This window comes from Heterodontus francisci, chromosome 30 (genome assembly GCF_036365525.1).
Source record: "Heterodontus francisci isolate sHetFra1 chromosome 30, sHetFra1.hap1, whole genome shotgun sequence".
Classification (NCBI taxonomy): domain Eukaryota; kingdom Metazoa; phylum Chordata; class Chondrichthyes; order Heterodontiformes; family Heterodontidae; genus Heterodontus; species Heterodontus francisci.
Genome location: NC_090400.1, coordinates 58,607,233 through 58,627,909, shown reverse-complemented (window position 1 = coordinate 58,627,909; position 20,677 = coordinate 58,607,233). Strand labels below are relative to the sequence as shown.

The 20,677-nt window shown below is 42.1% G+C and overlaps 1 protein-coding gene across 3 annotated transcripts in view; it reads left to right on the top strand.

Annotated features, from left to right (window-relative positions):
- Window positions 1-4,971: 4,971 nt before the first annotated feature.
- LOC137346840 (transient receptor potential cation channel subfamily V member 1-like) overlaps window positions 4,972-20,677 on the top strand; it is a 64,857-nt gene continuing 49,151 nt past the window's right edge. The window contains exons 1-3 of one of the 3 annotated variants that reach the window (XM_068010766.1): window positions 4,972-5,026; window positions 17,726-18,117; window positions 19,672-19,841. In XM_068010766.1, coding sequence (XP_067866867.1) covers window positions 17,810-18,117; window positions 19,672-19,841 — 478 coding nt within the window. In that variant the 5' untranslated portion in view covers window positions 4,972-5,026; window positions 17,726-17,809. Of the gene's footprint in view, window positions 5,027-5,720; window positions 5,864-7,497; window positions 7,728-17,725; window positions 18,118-19,671; window positions 19,842-20,677 lie in introns of those variants that run through there. The other 2 variants (XM_068010765.1, XM_068010764.1) reach the window with 2 other exon arrangements.

Here is a 20,677-nt window from a genome sequence, read left to right as displayed (position 1 = left end):
TCCCTGAGTGGGGAGTGCACCCCTTGGTCACCCCCCAGCGTTGAACCAAGATGCCTGTGTTATTACTTGTTTTACTAATGCTTCATACAATGTACGTGTTTCCACCGGACACCACTGGGATAATTTAATGTCAGAAATGTTTAGGATAATGGGTGTACCAGCTCATGGTGTACATTATCATACAAAGTCTTTCTAGTTTTTGTCAGCACTAGCCCATTCACTGGACCAGGATTTAGTATCGGACAAGGGGAGTCCGTTACTTCTGTCCTTGGTGTTGGTGTCTCACTTGTTAAATCAGCTGTCATTGTGGCAAGAGGTGTGGTTGTGAGTTGGGGTGGCTTTGGGCAAATAAACCATGGCCCATGTCCGTTACATCGGTAGACCCCTCCATCCTTATGCTCTGGTTCAAAAGCCTTGTCTTTACGCGTGGGATTACATCTGATTGTCAGACAATCAAGGGGCCAACAAAACTCCCTCAACCCGTCGTACTGGGTCGCGTTGAGAATGATACATACTTGCGTTAAGTTCTGGAATTGGAAGCAGGCCCAATCCGGAGGCTGATGGACGTCATCCTCTGTGACGTTGATAGTTACCTCCCTGACGCCACAACGGAAGCATGCTGTCTCCTGTATGTTAAGCTGTAGGATATTCGTGTCACCTGTCCATTCCTCTGTGGAGTATAATCCGATGACTGTTTGGTGGGTCAAGCCTTCAACGATTCCCAGTCCCAGGAGTATTAATATAGTGGATACCATTCTATAAGATATAATGGGCCTTCGAGTTGTCACTAGTCAGCCGTGATTAAATTCTGCAAAACAAAAATTGGTCAGTTACATGTTTCAGCTGCGTCCAGTGTTTCCAGCGTCCCTTCCCTCTAATGTCCACAGGTACAGGTATCGCTGGTCGTGATTACCTTGTAAGGTCCCATCCACCTAGGCGCAAATCCCGGTTTTCTCAGGCATTATTTTTACCATTACTTTGTCTCCCACAGCAGGCACCTTTGCTGTTTCTCTTTCATGTCCATTTCTATATAACCTCCTGCCTCAGCTCATGCAGTTGTCTGCACAGCTCCTTCACAAATCTTTTAACCGTTTCTCTCGCATGTCCTACTTCCTCACTACCTGCCACGTCATAGCTTGACAGTCTCATCACCCTTCCTGTCATTAGTTCAGTTGCTCTACATGTAACAAATCACATCTGCACACTTACACTGGTATCACAATATCATGCCACACATTCTCAACTCTCAGGTGATCTTATCAAAAGATCAAAATGTCAGGGGGAGCTGGTGGTGTCTGTCTGAGATGTTTCTGTTGCCTCCCCCTGCAGGGTCCCGATGGCCAGACTTGCAAATGTAGCTCTCTTTAAAAACTCATAGGCAACGGTACAAATAACTCTAAGAAAAAACTATCAAAGTACCAGTCTCATCTACACTGTCCTGACTTTCACTGGAAAGTTCTAGGCTAAATGATTTGAATTCTAATTAGCTCCTGCTTCAGTCAGATCTAATTGCCAATTCCCATTAATTATAATTCTATTTCATTCATGAGCCCTGGAGAAACTGAACAGTCATAATTCCTTAAAACAGAAATCAAACATTCCCATTTGATTCCAGGTATTACCATATTTTGTTTGTTTGTTTCCCTCTATCTTCAATGGCATTTTAATTTCTTAAAAGTAACTTGCTAAATTACACTGGATTTTCGACATCTCAGATTATTCCAAATTCAAATAACAGTGTTGCTGGAGTGACAGGTTTTATTAATGTTCCATTTAATATCTCCCCAAAAGAAACTTTGTTTTTATACTTAGGAACCACCTAAACTGTTTTTGTTTTTTGTTTTCTAAACTTTGATTGTCCTCTTAAATGTCAGATAAATTTCCATTTGAGTGTTTTAAATAACCACTCATATCAATTTAATTTTGTTTATCGATTCTAATTTCTTATGCCCAGGCTTGGTAGTATTGCTTTTTTTTTTACATTAAAGACAGAAGTGCTTGCAACTATCTGTCCTTCTCAAGCACTTTGTCTCATAGATAAAGATGGTGTGACATTTGTTGTCTGCAGTTATGTTCTTAAATTCTTGAAGCTGCTGGATCTCTTGCTGTGGTATCAGAATCCCTTGTGGCTCTAACCCAAAGCCCAATGGGTTAATTTTACTTTCAGCAATGCAAAAATTAAATGGATAAATAGTTGCAGCAAGATTAATTTCTTTGCTTGTCTCCAAGGGGGCAGAGCAAAACATTCTAAGCTGCGTCACTTTACGTAACCTTTTTTCCCCTGATCGAAAAGAATTAAACTCCATTTTAAACGGGTTTTTTTGGTGTCCTTAAGGTTTTAAAACAACAAAATCATTAGTAACATTATCAACTTCAAAGGAAACCATCTCCATTAGAGAAGACAGTATTTTAGATTAAACTCCCATTGTTTCCAAGCTTTTAGCATCTTTTGTAGGAGGTTTCTAATCCAAGGATTTTTTTTATGCGACCAAGATGATTCCAAATTCCAGTTCATGACAATAAACATTTAAAAGATTTTCTCAACTTAACAGGTTAATTAATCTTAATAGTATAAACTTAATTCAGACTTATTAACTGCACACACAGAATAGCACGTGCTTTTTTTTAAAAGATAGGTCATTTTTCTTGTTCTTCAGACACCTTTTCCAATGACTGAAATAAAAGCAAAAACTAAAGAAAAAGTTATTTAACATTCTTACAACAAAAGATTTAACACCAGCTTCTTAAACAAACTTTCATCTTTCCCATATCTCCTTTGCTTATCCTTCTCTCCCTTAAAACAATATCCAATTTCTGACATTTGCTACTTTTAAACAGTCAGTAAGACATGTCTTCCAAGTATAAACTGCAAAATAAAGCAATAGCAGATTTTAAACATTGGTCCAATTAAAGCAGTGTTTTAAACTTCAAATTGGATATCTGCCAGACATCTTCAGACTTTCAAGGCTGAAGCTCATCTCTTAGAAAACTGTTCATTGCCTTTTCACAGTTGCAAAACCAACTTTTAAAATAAAAATAAAACTTTAACTTAAAATATTCAATTTTATATCCCATTCCTGGGTGCACAATCTTAAATTGAAGTGAACACACTCAACAATCACTTTTCACACTCATTCAATTCCAAACAACTTAGAAAATTGATTCTGTAATGGGTTATGAATTCAAAGTACCAAAGTCTGTGTCAGATTCCCTGTCCCGATGCCAAGGAACACACACATATTCAACTAGTTCACAACCAAAACATGACTCAATGTTCCCACAAAATATACACGTATAAAAATAGAATAAGTAACAGACTCATGCTTTCAACATTAAAGCCAGACAACAAAGAGTTAACGACTGCCAGTTCTACAAAACACAAGCTGCACATCCCAGGGACATTCATTTCATTCGTGGAGGCTTCCAACATTCACATATTCTAAACAAAAGACACAGTAACTTGTTTTTACTCACTTGAAATTTCACTAAAACATAGTCTTTTTATGTTGCTCTGCCATAGACTTAGTCATGGAGCCCACTGACCCCCAGTCAAAATACAATTCGTTCCGCAACTTATTCTCTGACATTTTGCTAGCTTCCTGACCTAACTCAGCGCAGTCCCCTATCCCCCTATAACACGATCAGCGCGGCTCTGCATTTTTGGAATACCCTGTAGTAAGTGGTTCTGACCTCAGCGCGACTTTGGTCTTACTGTCCTGCCAGCTCAGTTCCGCCTTCTTACCCTGCGCGCCTCCTGTCCTGAATCCTGCTCCAGATTCATTGACTACTCGCCCGGACCTTTATTCGGGTAGGCTTACTGCCTTAACTATGGGTGGTAGGTAAAGGTACTCACCAGTTTGCAGTGCGGCTTCCGATGGTCCGATGCAAGTATCCTGCTGACTACACCAAACTGTTGTGGGACAATCACCACACGAGGAGACTCCGGGACAAGTTCAATCGATTTATTCAAGCGTACACAGGGAGAGACACCATCTCGGGTGTTCTGAGGTAATGCCTAACTTTTCATTCAGGAGCACAGATATATATACTGTTCTTATCATACAGTGTGTTCAAACAACGAATGATTGATATGATTGATCATAAACTTTAATTAAAACGATAGTGATTGATTACGCATTGCGATGAGCACACTTCCTCAGCCTTATCAATACACATACCGGATGGTTCCAAACTGTTGTCAACTGTTTGTCTTTTATCTCTCTGTTTCCCACTTATACCACCATTCCACAGACACGGTTGATTACAGGGCCTCGAGGCCCCCGGCTCCATCCTTTGCCCCCTTATCCTAACCTCTGGACTAATGTGAAACAGAGAATAATAGACACAGGCTAGAGACACCTGCAGTGGGCACTGATAAAGACTAATAACGGTGTAGTTATAAGTAGAAACAAGCTGTGAATTAGAAATACATCTCAGCTGAATTTAATGATCAGGTTTAAAATAGAATAGAACAAACAAGCTGCTAGGGCAGAGGTTAGGATAAGGGAGCAAAGGATGATAAGAACACTATATATATCTGTGCTCCTGAATGAAAAGTTGGTCTCATGAACTGTAGTCTGGCCATTCAGTAACCCAGCAAGCAATTGTGGCTGGAAAGAAATGCTGATTTTGATGCTAAAAAGGTTAAATTCTGAACCTCAAGCAGGATATATTGGTCTTGGAAGGGGATGCAACACAGGTTCAGCAATATGATACTGGGGCTAAAGGGTTATGTTGTAAGGCCAGGCTGCATAGACTAGGTTAATAAGGGGTGATCTCATCCAGATGTTTAAGATGATTAAAGGATTTGATGGGGTCGATGGAGAGAAACTATTTCCTCTGGTGGGGAGAGTCCAGAACAAGTGGGCGTGACCATCGAATTCGAGCCAGGCCGTTCAGGGATGATGTCAGGAAGCACTTCTTCACACAAAGGGGAGTGGAAATCTGGAGCTCTCTCCCCCAGAAACCTGTTGAGACTGAGGGTCAATTGAAAATTTCTGAACTGAGAGTGATGAAATTTTGTTGGGTAAGGATATTAATGGTTACAGAACCAAGGCGGGTAGATGGAGTTAAGATGCAGATCAGTAAATGATCTAATTGAGTGGCAGAATAGGCTCAAGAGACTGAATTGTTGCTATGTTCTGATTTTGTCCTCTTGTTGCTATGTTCTGATTTATCACCCTTTAAGCAAAGACATGTTTCACCAATATCCATCTGTTTTAAACCTTTCATTAACTTCAGTCTCTGTCCTTTGGTTTGGTGTGACTGACCTTGAGTCACTCAACCACAATGCAAACTGCTATAATGATCAGTTCCAGGCAAGTAGTGATTGAATTAGTGTGTAACTACTTACGCTTTCCCTGCAGCTGAACATTCATTACTGAATTACAGGTTTGTTAAATTCAATCAACTGGACAAATTTGACATAAGCCCAGTTTCAAAAGCATTAAGGAAGGTTTGTTTATATATGAGCATCTTATCACATCTCAGAAACATCTCAAATACACTTTGCTTACACTGAATTACTTTGATCGGCAAAGGCTGTTGTTATGTAGGTAAGCACAGCAAGATTCCACAAACAGCAGCAAGGTGAATGGCTGGTTAATTTTTTTTTACAGATTGCTGTGTTGATTGAGAGAGGAATGTTGGGCCCGGGGAAACCAAGAGAACTCCCTGATTTTCATCTGGTGGTGCCAAGGAAATATTAATATTTACCAAAATGAGCCAGAAGATGAGACCTGGGTTTGACATCCCCCATCTGACGAGCAGCACCTCCAACAATACTGTGTCCCCTCAGTGCTGCATTTGACTTGACGGGTCAAGTCTTTGTTGGGTCCTGAAACCAACTCCTTTTGAGCAAAAGGTAAGAGTGTCAACAACCTGACGCTGTTACTCCTTCTCTTCCTCCATCTGTTCCTCCATCCAGATGAAACTAGCAACAACGAACCCATAATAAGGAGATAAAATTGGCTGACATTTGCACCCTCAACCAGCATCACGCAAAACAGATTATTCAGCACTATCTCATTGACATATGTGGGATCTTGCAATGCACAAATTAGCTGCTGTGTTTTCCTACATTACTACACTCCAAGACTACTTCATTGGCTTTGGGACATTTTGAGGTCGTGAAAGGCGATATAGAAATGCAAGTCTTTCTTAGTGCAGATCAACTCAGTAACTGCACAAAAAGAGAGATTGGACTAGGAATTGCATGTGGTCTTCACATTCAGGCAAATGTAACCGCTATTTTGCATGCAGTTAGATTAAAACAGCAACAATGAGATGAATGAAGGGTTAGTCTGAGTTTTGGTGTTGTTGGTTGAGGGCGGATTGTTGTCTGAGGACACCAGGGAAAGCTCCCCTACTTCTCTTTGAATAATGTATTGGGGATTTTCAATCTCCATCTGAGCATTGGAACAGACAGAGTGGTTCAATGTCCCACCCAAAGGACGGTGCCTGACAATTTGACACCCCCTCAGTACTGTACTGGAGCGTCAGCTCAGACTGTGAGCTCAATCTCCTGATATGGGGCTTGAACCCACAACTGTCTGATTCAGAGACAAGACTGTTGACAACTGAGCAAAAAAGTGGAAAAGGGGAGATCCTTCATCCACTCCCGGATTGGCCAAGATGCATTTATTATAACAGTGACTACACTTCAAGAATACTTCATTGGCTGTGAAGCACATTGGGACATCCAAGGTCATGAAATGCAGAATTAACCACATTATCAACCACTATGAACCAAAATCAGCAAGTTGAACCCCTTTTTAGATTGAAGTAGCTGATGGAGATGGGCAAGGGACAGGGAGAAAACACACAAACCCTATTTGAATCTAACCCGCCCGGCAAAACCAGGGCAAATTTGGGTCGATGAAATCAATGTACTCCCTTGAGTTTAGAAGGTTGAAAGGTGTTTTAATCGAGATGTTTAGCATTGTAAAAGGATTTGATAGGGTAGATATAGAGAGAAGAAACTATTTCCCCTGGTGGGGGAATCTAGACAGAGGGAGCATATTCTTAAAATTAGAGCTAGGCTGTTCAGGGGTAATGTCAGGAAGTGCTTTTTCACACAAAGAGTAGTGGAAATCTGGAACTCTCTCCATCAAAATGCTGTGGGTGCAAAGGGTCAGTTAGAATTTTCAAGACTGAGATTGATAGATTTTTTGGGGGTATATGGAGGTTACATGGAGCTAAGACAGGTAAATGGAGTTGAGGTATAGATCAGCCATGATCTAATAGAATGGAGGAACAGGCTCAAGGGGCTGAATGGCCTCTTCCTGTTCCCATGGAGGGTATAATCGGAGAGGGTCTCGAACAGGCATTTGACAGAAATTCCACTGCTTTTGGTAAACGGTTATGAATTTTTTGCTTTGTTTTGGAGATGCTGAATTTCTTGGTTAAAAAACAGTAATGAACTCATGTTCTGAATGTTGAAGTATTTTGAGGGAGACACAGACATTGAACTAGACAAAGGAAGTGGTTGCAGCGATGCAGCACAGAACCATTGAACAGTGCTGATGGCAACGTTTTTCAAAAGCAAATTGATAATTCACTGACCACAATAGCAAGGGAATGGCAAGGGTTAGGCTTGTCAAAGGGGAACTGCTGAAGAATCTCTATTCCAGGACACCCCGACTGGTTCAAGTTATCAACCCAGAATCAGTGCCTCCATCACTCCGACACAGCCCCAGTCAGTGGGGGTATGTGTAGTTTATCTAAAGGTAAGGAAAAATGGACTGTCCTGTTGACAGCTTCAGAATTTGCATTTTGTTTAAGGGCAAGAGGGAATCTCAATTTTGGGAAGTTCAGCAGTTTCACATTCAATGCCATTGGCAGTGATCATTCAAAGACTGTCTCCCTCAGCACAAACTCCATAGGGAGGGAGGCAAGGAGAGGTGGTAGATCGAGAAAATAAGGAGAAACTGTTTTCAGTTGCAGGAGGATCAAGTAACCAGAGAGCACAGATTGAAGGTGATTGCCAAAAGAACCAGAGGAGAGATGAGGAGAAAGTTAAATACTCAAAAAGAATAACATTGCAGGGTTATGGGGAAAGGGAGGATTGGGACTCATTGGATAGTTCTTTCAAAAAGCCAGCACAGGTATGATGAGCTGAATGGCCTCCTAATGTTCAGTGTGATTCTATGAACAGACACTCTGGTGCAAATGTTGGAACATCGGGTTTCCAAGATAATTGTAAGTGCTGTAGACAATCTCTGTGTGTCCAAGAACTAACTGGATAATATGTCACACCAGATACCCTCCCATGTGACTGTGTTTGGGAACGAGACAGAAACAATGATTTCTTTAGGGTGTGTTGTATTGAGGGCATTTTCTATAGTTTCCCTCTAATAGAGAAAGGAACTGTAAGCAATGTTGTATCAATGAATGTTACAGTGAAGTTGGTTTATGCAGTGTATTTTATACCGCGTTTTTAAATGTGTTTATTAATTTGTTACAAGAATACAAACGTCTTAGAATCACAGAAAGCTTAAGGCACCCTCCTTTAAATAAGAGAAAAAAATAGCAACAGATCACTGCATTAAAACCTGAACTTAAACTGAGAGAGAGTTTGACATGATTCCTATGTTACTGATGGGCTACGAACAGGACATAAACAAAAAATATTATAGATTGGGATTGTTGCACAGAAGCGGATGCATTTTACAGACGGGAATGTTGTACAAAGATCGTGTTAAGTAAAGTGAGAGTTATTCTTTATACAAAACAAACAAAAACCCTTGATTTGATTCCAGCCTGTAATTCACTCCCAGGTATTCATTATTCCACATATAAACCAGCTGAAACCCTTGATTAGATTCCAGTTTGTAACTCACTCCCTGGTATATATAAACTGCTGCACTGTTGGAGGTGCCATCTTTTGGATGAGATGTTAAACCAAGGCACCGTCTGCCCTCTCCGGTGCATATAAAAGATCACATGACACTATTTTGAAGAAGTTAATTGCTAGCCCAGTAGTATCACTATGTTACTAGACTCAGCATACCCACACCCGTTGTGCCCTAAAGGAGAAGTCTGTTGAAAAAAATGGCAGAAGCACGAAGCAGGCTGAACGCGTGATTTTGAAAGAAAATAAGCCTGTGTTTCTTAATCATTACCTCGGGTTAGTGGGAAACTGTGATCATAGAGCGGGACAGTACAGTGGAGATACTGTGTAAGCGTGTGAATTGCTGAAGGGCTGAAGCAGCTTCCGTTGTAAAATCTTGCTCCAGTACAAAATTAGATCAGTGAAAAATTCAAACCAAAATCAAGCCCATTAACTACACGTGTCCAGAGTCTGCTCACAAATTCACTTTAGCCATGAAACAGGGGAATTTGGTTAAGCCTTTTTGTGTCTAGCAATGGTCCCTGTATATTTTTTGTTGTTGTGCACAGCCTGTTTGTTATAATCTGTGGTTCCTTTAAGATTGCTGTGGACCGTGTACGTATGCATCTTAAAGGGAATGTTGCTTGCACATGGCCTGTTGCATTGCGCAGAATAAACGGAATAAATGGGTCTTTTTCCGGGTGGCAGGCAGTGACTAGTGCGGTACCACAGGGATCAGTGCTTGGGCCCCAGCTATTCACAATATATGTTAATGACTTGGGTGAGTGAACTAAATGTAACATTTCCAAGTTTGCAGACGACACAAAGCTGGGGGGCAGTGTGAGCTGTGAGGAGGATGCAAAGAGGCTTCAATGTGATTAGTCAAGTTGGGTTAGTGGGCAAATGCATGGCAGATGCATTATAACATGGATAAATGTAAGGTTATCCACTTTGGTTGTAAAAACAGAAAGGCAGATTATTATCTGAATGGTAATAGATTGGGAAAGGGGGAGGTGCAACGAGACCTGGGTGTCCTTGTACACCAGTCGCTGAAAGCAAGCATTCAGGTGCAGCAAGCAGTTAGGAAGGCGAATGGTATGTTGGCTTTCATTGCAAGAGGATTTGAGTACAGGAGCAAGGATGTCTTACTGCAGTTATACAGGGCCTTGGTGACACCACATCTGGAGTATTGTGTGCAGTTTTGGTCTCCTTATCTTAGGAAGGATGTTCTTGCCTTGGAGGGAGTGAAAAGAAGATTTACTAGGCTGATTCCTGGGATGGCAGGATTGACGTATGAGGAGCGATTAGGTCGACTAGGCCTATATTCACTAGAGTTTAGAAGAATGACAGGGGATCGCATAGAAACCTATAAAAGTCTAACAGGACTAGACAGGCTAGATGCAGGGAGGATGTTCCCGATGGCTGGGGAGTCCAGAACCAGGGGTCAGAGTCTCAGGATACCCGGTATGCCATTTAGAACCAAGATGAGGAGAAATTTCTTCACTCAGAGGGTGGTGAATCTGTGGAATTCCCCACCACAGAAGGCAGTGGAGGCCAAGTCATTAAATATATTCAAGAAGGAGAGAGATATATTAATGCCAAAGGGATCAAGGGATATGGGGAGAAAGTGAAAACGGGGTAGTTAATTAGACGATCAGCCATGATCTTATTTGAATGGCGGAGCAGGCCTGAAGGGCTGAATGGCCTACTGCTGCTCCTATTTTCTATGTTTTTATGAATGTTCAGGATTGCTATATGGCTGTGCACCTGTGCAGCCCAGAGGGAACATTGGTGTCTCGTACTGGGTAGATACAAACCAGGATCTGTCTCTTAGTTCTGAGAGATGTAGTGTGTAGCATATTGCCTCATTCACCTGAGATCTGAGTTCAAATCCAGTGTGTACCATTTATATAGCACCTATCGTGACCTCAGGAAATCCCAAACACACTCCACAGCCAATGAAATACTTTGAAGTGTAGTCACTGTAGAAAACATGGCAGCCAATTTACACACAGCATGATCCCACAAACTGCAGTAGAAAAGTTATCCCTGGTGTCCTGGTCAATATTAATCAATCAATATCACAAAAACAGATTATCTGGACTGTATCACATTGCAGTTTGTGGGATATGTGAATACTCAGTGTAATTAATGGGCTTGATTCCTGGTTTGAATTTTTCACTGATCTAATTTTATAACGGAAGCTGCTTCAGCCCTTCAGCAATTCACATGCTTACACAGTACCTCCACTGTGCTGTCCTGCTCTGTGATCACAAACAGTTTTCCACGAACCTCAGGCAATGATTAAGAAACACAGGCTTCATTTTCTTTCAGAGTCACGCATTCAGCCTGCTTCGTGCTTCTGCTGTCTTTCTCAACAGACTTCTCCTTTAGGACCCGCACAATGGGTGGTGGGTATGCTGGATACAGTAGCACAGTGGTTAGACAACTGGGCTAGTAATTCAGAGCTCTGGACAAATAATCTGAAGACATGAGTTCAAATGCCACCATGGCAGCTGGGGAATTTAAATTAACTTAATTAAATAAGTTTGAAATAAAAAGCTAGTATGAGTAATGGTGACCATGGGACTAATGGATTGCCCTGATAATGTTTCCCTTGACTGGGGTCTAGAACCAGGGGACACAGTCTCAGAATAAGAGGTAGGCCATTTAGGACTGAGATGAGGAGGAATTTCTTCACTCAAAGGGTGGTGAATTTTTTTTTATACATTCATGGGATATTGGTGTCACTGGCTAGACCAGCATTTATTGTCCACCCCTAATTGCCCTTGAGAAGATGGTGGTGAGCTGCCTTCTTGAACTGCTACAGTCCTTGGGATGTAGGTATGCCAGCAGTCCGGTTAGGAAGGGAGTTCCAGGACTTTGACCCAGCGAAAGTGAAGGAACGGTGATATAGTTTCAAGTCAGGATGGTGTGTGACTTGGAGGGGAAATTGCAGGTGGTGGTGTTCCCATGCATCTGCTGGGTTGTCCTTCTAGTTGGTAGAGGTTGCGGGTTTGGAAGGTGCTGTCGAAGGAGCCTTGGTGAGTTGCTGCAGTGCATCTTGTAGACGGTACACACTGCTGCTACTGTGTGTTGGTGGTGCAGGGAGTGAATGTTGAAGGTGGTGGATGGGGTGCCATCCAAACAGGCTGCTTTGTCCTGGATGGTGTCGAAGTCTTGAGTGTTGTTGGAGCTGCACCAGTCCAGGCAAGTGGAGAGTATTCCATCATACTCCTGTGGACAGGCATTGGGGAGGTGAGTTACTTGCAGCAGGATTCCCAGCCTCTGACCTGCTTTGGACCTCGCTCCCCCAGAGGGCTGTGGAGGCTCAGTCATTGAGTATGTTCAAGACAGAGATCGATAGATTTCTAGATAGTTAAGATATCAAGGGATATGGAGATAATGCGGGAAAATGGCATTGAGGTAGAAGATTAGCCATGATCTAGTTGAATGGTAGAGCAGGCTCAAGGGGCGGAATGACATACTCCTACTCCTATGTTCCTAAAACCCACTTAGTTCACTAATGTCCTTTAGGGAAGGAAAACTGCTGTCCTTACCCAGTCTGGCCCTATATGTGACTCCGGACCCACAGCAATGTGGTTGACTCTTAACTGCCCTTTGAAATGGTCCAACAAACCACTCAGTTGTATTCAAGGAGGCAGCTCACCACCACCTTCTCAAGGGGAAATAAGGATGGGCAGAAAGTGCTAGCCTTGCAAGTAACACCTATATTATGTGAAATGAGTGCACAGAGGAAGGCCACTCGGCCCATTGAGTCCATGCCGACTCTCCACAGAGCCATGCAGTCAGTCCCTCTCCCCAGCTCGATCCCTCTAGCCGTGCAAGTATATTTTTCCATCCAAATTCCTCTTGAAGTCATTGATCGTCTCCACTTCCACCACCCTTGTGGGCAGCGAGTTCCAGGTCATTACCACCTGCTGCGTAAAAATGTTCTTCCTCATATTCCCCCTGCATCTCTTGCCCAAAACCTTCTTTAACAAAGTCTTTGGTGAGCCCTCCAGTCCCATATCTCCTTCTTTGGTAATGGTACAGAAGGAGGCCATTCAGCCCATCCTTTTCTGTTGTTGGATAGGCCCCTGTGAAGCCCTTTGGGATGTTTTTATACATTAAAGGCCTGATAATAATGCAAGTTTCTGTTACCATTTTCCTCAGTGTTCACTGTGTTGCAATTCCCTTGTTCAGACATTTCAATTTTGTTCTCAGATCCCAGACAGGATAAGCAAAGTCAAACTGCATGATGATTAAAGATTTGATTCAGGTTCCAATACCTTAGCGCTGACAGCACCTAACATCATCATATTCAAACTGAAATTCTTAATGCTGTTACGACTGAGGTGGGAGGAGTGCACTGTTTATTCTAGTTCCATTTCTCCACGGGTCACAACATATATTTGCATTTTTTCCCACTTACCGATACAGTCAATCATATATTCTATTTTTATCCCAGAATATAACACACCAACCAGGTTTCTTTAATAAACAACAAAATTATCATTTTATTATAAAAGACCACATAACCAGTAATGAAGCAAAGCATAAACATACAGATTGAAATATAAAAGTTCCCTTTTAACCTTAGCCCCTCACATACATACACACACCCACCCGTGTACACCGGTTAACCGAAAAAATAAAGACATTTACTCTTTAGAACCATAGAAAAATTATGGCACAGAAGGAGGCCATTCAGCCCATCGTGTCCACGCCAGCCGAAAAAACTAGGCGCCCAATCTAATCCCACTTTCCAGCACCTGGTCTAGCTAAAGCACTTCAGGTGCATGTCCAGGTACCTTTTAACTATTACAAAAAAAACAGGCAAAAAAGAATACTTTGGCCAGATACTTGCTAATTCTTCAAGAAAAAAGAGAAGCTATGAAAATATGTCAGATGTCCTTTGTTTTGGTTTGATGTCCCAAGTACGCGTAGACCATAGAAGGCTGTCACTGGGATCTTCCTAGAATAGTTCTTGTCAGGTGACATTGAAGATCAGTTTGGGCAGACTTTCCAGGAAAAGTGCAGCAACAGTTTCAGTCTGTTTCTTACACTTGCTTTTCAGAGCTTCTCAAAGAGAGGGAGAACTGGCAGGCTTTTCAAAGAGCTGGAACAGGCTGAGTTGGGGCTTGTCCTTGGCAAGTTTTCTCCAACTCCCTTTCAAACCATTGTCCATATTCCAACTCACTGTCCAAAGTGAAACCAAAAACATCTCAGGAGTCAAGCGTCCTGACCCCTATAAATCTCGACCTGTCACTTCTTTGTAAACATCTTTCCCCAAGTCAAAAAAGCCGACTGCTGGGTATTTATCTGAAAACAGGTGCCTTCCAGTAACTGATGTTTATAGGCTCAGTCCATAAGACCTTCTGATGACCTTTTTTTTTAAAAAAACAACTCGTTCCAGCATCTATGGAATCTTTTTTCAGTATTAAAACATAAATCCTCATAATTTAACAAAAATTGGAAGCACACATAACAATACTATTATGGACTCTGGCAAGGACACCAATACATTTACAAACTGGGATCCATACACTCCAGAGGGTTGGGGTTCTACCATGGTGGTGCTTGCTGTGTGGGCAGGAGGGCATCAGATTCCTCTCAACCCCAGGGCAGGGCATATAACGAGATACATGCACAAAACCTCGAGAATTCTATATTCTGTTTCTTGACTGGCTAGTATATTATTTCAGTTCTGTACACTTAATAAAGAGACTTAATAACAGAAACAAGGACTCTGTTCTCCTTTGAGTACTTGACACCGTCTCTCAGAAGTCAGGCTACAGGTTTGTGAAGACCCCAAGAGTGTCAGCATGTGGTCCCTGAACAGAAAATGTTCAATCTTTGTATATCTTGTGAAATGAAACACAGCAAACACTGAGGAAATGGTAACAGTACAACAAGAACTTGTGTTTATGTCAGGCATTCAATGTTGAAAAACATCCCAAAGGCCTTCACAGAAGTGTATTCAACAATAAAAAAAGAACTTCAAGCCAAGGTAAATGTCTCTGTATATATTATATATCACACTGTGTGTTATTGCGGATAATACGCCATATATACTATGTAACACACTGTGATATTGGGTATAATACACTGTATATATTATACAATACACCGTATGTTATTCAGTATAATACACTGTATTTACTATATAACACACTGTGTCATTGGATATAATACACTGTATATATATATATATTATATAATATTGGGTATAATACATCATATACATTACATAACACATTGTGTGTTATTTGGTATAATACACCACATATGTATTGTAACACACATATATATTGTATAACTACCCCGATATCATCTGGGATACAAACAGTATGAAGGGCACAGAGGGGACAAAATTCTTGAATTACGTTCAAGAGAACTTTTTTAGCCAGCAAATAACAAGCCCAATGAGAGGGGGTACAATTCTAGATTTAGTCTTCAGTAATGAAGCTGGGCAAGCGGGGGAAGTAACAGTGGGTGACCATTTTGGAGATAGTGACCATAATACAGTTAGTTTTAGCATAATCATGCTAAAAGGAAAAGGACAAAGATAAAACAGGAGTAAAAGTTCTAAATTGGGGGAAGGCAAATTTTCAGAAACTGAGAGGTGACCTGGCGAAAGTGGCTTGGATACAGCTACTTGAAGGAAAATCAGTGGCAAACCAGTGGGAGGCATTCAAAAGCGAGATACTACAGGCACAGTGTAGGCATGTCCTCTGTCCTCACAAAGATAAAGGCTGGTACTGCCAAATCTACAGCCCCCTGGTTATCCAGAAGCTTACAGGCTAAGTTAAAGCAGAAAAAGAAAGGTTATATCGATTGCTTAGAAAGCCTAGAGGAGTATAGAAAGTGCAGGGGTGAAGTAAAAAAGGAAATTGGAAAAGCAAAGAGAGGACATGAAAAATTAATCATAGGTAAAATCAAGGAAAACCCTTTTATCAGTACATTAAGAGTAAGAGGATAACTAAGGAAAGGGTAGGGCTTATCACAGATGTACAAGGGAACTTATGCATGGATGCAAAAGATGTGGGCAGGGTTCTTAATGAGCTTTTTGTCTCTGTCTTCACAAAGCAGAGGGATGATGCACCATTGTAGTTAAAGAGGAGGAGTGTGAAATATTAGATAAGAGAAACATCAAGATAAACATAATGAGAAAGGAAGTACTAGAGGGTCTGACATCCTTAAAGGTGGATAAATCGCCAGGGCTGGATGGATTGCATCCCAGGTTGCTAAAGGAAGCCAGGGAGGAAATAGCGGATGCGCTGAGGATCATCTTCAAATCCTCACTAGATACAGGCGAGGTACCAGATGATTGGAGGTCTGCGAACATTTTGTATCATTGTTTAAAAAGGGTGCGAGGGATAAGCCAGGTAATTATAGGTCAGTCAGTCTGACCTCAGTGCTGGGTAAATCGTTAGAATCTATTCGGAGGGACAGGATAAACTGCCACTTAGAAAGGCACGGATTAATCAAGGATAGTCAGCATGGATTTGTTAAGGGAAGGTCATGTCTTACTAACTTAATTGAGTTTTTTGAGGAACTAACAAGAAGGATTGATGAGGGTAGTGCAGTGGATGTGGTCTGCATGGACTTTAGTAGCATTTGACAATGTCCCACATGGCAGGCTGGTCAGTAAAATATAAGCCCATGGGATACAGAGGAATGTGGCAGGTTGGATGCAGAATTGGCTCAGGGCCAGGAAACAAAGGGTAGGTTCGACAGATGTTTTTGTGAGTGGAAAGCTGTTTCCAGTGGCGTTCCACAGGGCTCAGTGTTGGATCCCTTGCTGTTTGTGGTATATGTTAATGATTTGGACTTAAATGTGGGAGGCATGATTGGGAAATTTGCTGATGACACAAAAATTGGCCGTGTAGTTGATAGTGAAGAGGATAGCTGTAGACTCCAGAATGATATCAATGGTTTGGTTGAGTGGGCGGAAAAGTGGCAAATGGAATTCAATCTGGAGAAGTGGGAGGTAATGCATTTGGGGATGGCAAATAAAGCGAGGGAATACACAGTAAACGGGAGGATATTGAGGTGGGTAGAAGAAGTGAGAGACCTTGGAGTATATGTCCACAGGTTTCTGAAGGTGGTAGGACAGGTAGATAGAGTGGTGAAGAAGACATATGGAATGCTTTCCTTTATTGACCGAGGTATCGAATTCAAAAGCAGGGATGTAATGCTGGAACTGTATAAAACGCTGGTTAGGCCGCAGCTGGAGTATTGTGTACAGTTCTGGTCACCACATTACAGAAAGGACATAATTGCTCTGGAGAGAATACAGAGGAGATTTACAAGAATGTTGCCAGGGCTCAAAAGTTGCAGCCATGAGGAAAGATTGGATAGGCTAGGCTGGTTTTCCTTAGAACAGAGGAGGCTGAGGGGTGACTTAATTGAGTTGTACAAAATTAGGAAGGGGCCTAGATAGAGTAGCCAGGAAGGACCTGTTTCCCCTAACGGAGAGGTCAATTACCAGGGGCACAGATTTAAGGTGATTGGTAGAAGGATTAGAGGGGACATGAGGAGAAACCTTTTCACCCAGAGGATAGTGGGTGTCTGGAATTCACTGCCAGGAATGGTGGTGGATTCAGAAACTCTCAATTCTTTTTAAAGGTACCTGGACATGCACCTGACGTGCTGTAACCGGCAAGGCTATGGACCAGGTGCTGGAAGATGGAATTAGATTGGGTGGCTAGTTTTTTTCAGCCGGCACAGTCACGACGGGCTGACTGGCCTCCTTCTGTGCTGTAATTGTTCTATGGTTCTATGGTGATATTGGGTATAATACAGCGTATATATATTATATAACACTGTGTGTTATTGGATATAATTGGCCATTGAATTTGTTTTTTACTGAATGTTTTTCTTTCACAGGGTGTCTGAAGTTTGCCACGAGCCCTCCTCCTAACCCTCTCCCGGTTGGATGACCCTGTGAAAAACGCAGCTTGCTCCGTTAGAATGAAGCGGTTTCACAGCGATGATGCTGATCAATCTGAGGTCACTGACGAAACCGGTTTGAATCCGGACACGGATGATGTGTTCACTGAGGATGAGGAGCTGGAAAATTCCTTTCCTGCTCTCACGTATTCCAATGTGTCTAAGGGACCATTGTCATCCTCTCCCAATCTTTCAAAAAGGCCACCGCGACGCTATCACTTTCGCGAAGGTGATGCCTCCAAAAACAAGGCACCAATGGATTCCTTTTTCTCAAAAGGCTATCAAACCTCACCGAAATCTACTACACCGGGAACCCAGGAGAAAATAAAGTAAGTGGGTAGCTTGGAAATGGTGTATGACTGAGCAGAAACAGATTACCAGAAACTGCAAAAGCCCAGGGGTCAGAGGACTAAAAGAACCGGTGAGGTGTTTATACATAGTGCACCCTGCATAGGGTGTTCAAGGGTCTAATAGACACTGAGCCCTGCAAAAAACACTCAATTTATCTTGCTCAACATTGAAAATTTGAATATATGTAACTCGCAGACTGTTCCTCCAGACTGATTTCAATGGTTTGAAAAGTTATAACGAGACACAATGATATGGTTTATTTCTCAGCTGTTTTAACAAATTGAGTTTTGATGGTGAGCTTTATAAGTAACTGACTATGTCAAGCACCACAACAGAAGCTACTCACTGTTTTCCTGCTCTATCTCTTTGTACAACAGTAGTGACAGCAGCATAATGGTGATGCCACTGGACTAGTAATCTGGAATTGAAAACTAGTCTCAGTAATGGTGCAATGAAGCTATCATCAATTATCATAAAAACCCAACTGGTTTACTAATTTTCTTTAGGGGAAGGAAATCCTCTGCCCTTACCTGGTCTGACCTACATGTGGCTTGAGATCCAGAGGAATGAGGTTGACTCTTAACTGCTCTCTGAAATGGCCTAGCAAGCCACAAAGTTCAAGGGCAATTAGGAATAAAAACAAAGTGCTGTAAATACTCAGCATGTCTGGCAGCATCTGTGGAGAGAGAAGCAGAGTTAATGTTTCGGGTCTGTGACCTTTCATCAGAACCGGCAAAGGTTAGAAAAGTATTGGGTTTTAAGCAAGTGAAGTGGGGTGTGAGGAAGAGAACAAAATGAAGGGGCAGAGGGCAGGAGAGATTAAATAACAAAGATGTCTTGGGACAAAGGCAAAAAGAGTGTTAATGCTTGTGGTGAATGACAAAGCATTAGTCCAGAGAGAGTGTTAATGGCAGAGTAATGAGCAGCTCTGTCCAAAAGCACAACATGAAAAACAGGCACATGGTTTAAAAACTAAACTAAAATAATTTTTAAAAAGGGCAATTAGGGATGGGCAACAAATGCTGGCCCTGCCAGTGATGCCTACATCTCATGAAAGAATAAAAAAAAGTTATATAGCTCCTTTAACAGGAAAACATCCCAAGGTGCTTATCCAACAAAATTTGACATCCAGCCACATAAGGAGATATTAGGACATGTAACCAAAAGCTTGGTCAAGGAGGTAGGTTTTAAGGAGGATCACAGAGAAGGAGAGAGAGGTGGAGGGAATTCCAGAGCTTGGGGCCCAGGCAGTTGCAGGCATATGCACCAACGGCAGAGCAACTAAAATCAGGGATGTGTAGGAAGCCAGAACTGGAGGAGCAAAGAGATCTTGGAGGGTTGTGGGGCTGGAGGAGATTACAGAGATAGGGAGGGGTGAGACCATGGAGGGATTTGTAAACAAGGATGAGAATTTTAAATTTGAGGCTTTGATAGACCAGGAACCAGTGTAGGTCAGTGAGTACAGTGCAGCCTATTTTGACTTTGGATGTTTGATTTCTTTTGTTTCATTAAGGAGTTTTTGTTATCCACAGGATGCAATCCTTGGGTTCAGCTGGAAGCAGTGAAGGAAATTCTGCGCTCAAAGTCTATGAGCGCCAGTGGCTGTTTGAAGTTGTGTCCAAAGGCAAGGCAATCGAGTTAGATGGATTACAGGAATACCTGATCAGGAACAATGAACGTCTCACTGACTGGAAATTCAGAGGTATATAGTTTCTTCCTTTCCTTCCAGTTTACTCCCCGTCTGCCCGACCTTAAAGGTTCAAGTCCATGGGACCCAGCTATTCCTCCAGTGCCTCATCCCGAGTGTGAATCTAAACAATGACTAAAGAAAGAATGAAAAGACTTTTCCACAGTGCCTTTCACAACCACAGGACATCCCAAAGCACTTTACAACCAATGAAGCACTTTATTAAGTGTAGTCACTGTTGTAATATAAGAAACATACAGCCAATTTGCACACAGCAAGCTCCCACAAACAGCAATGTAATAATGACAAGGTAACTGTTCTCTAGAGATGTTAGTACAGAGTCATTATGGCACAAAAGGGGGCCATTCGACCCATTGAGTCCATGCCGGCTCTCTGTTGAGCAATGCAGTCAATCCCATTCCCCCATTCTAACCCTGTTGCCCTGAAAGTTTATTGCAAGCTTATTTCCCTCAAGTGCCCATCCAATTTCCTTTTGAAATCGGTGATTGTCTCCGTTTCCATAGAGAGATAAATACTGACCCCAGGACACTGGGAAGAACTCCCCTGCTCTTCCTCAAAATAGTGGCCATGGGATCTTTTATGAGCACCTGAGAGGGCAGGTGGGGACTCAATTTAACATCTGATTCAAAAGCTGCCATCTCCGACAGTGCAGCACTCCCTCAGTACTGACACTGGGAGCGTCAGCCTGGATTATGGGCTCAAGTCTTTGGAGGGGGATTTAGAGGAGAGATAAGGACTATTCACTGAGCCAAGTTCCATTCTCCTCTTAGTCAATGGGCACAAACTTCCCAGAATGGTTTACTGGCTGGGGAATGGCAGATTATTAATAC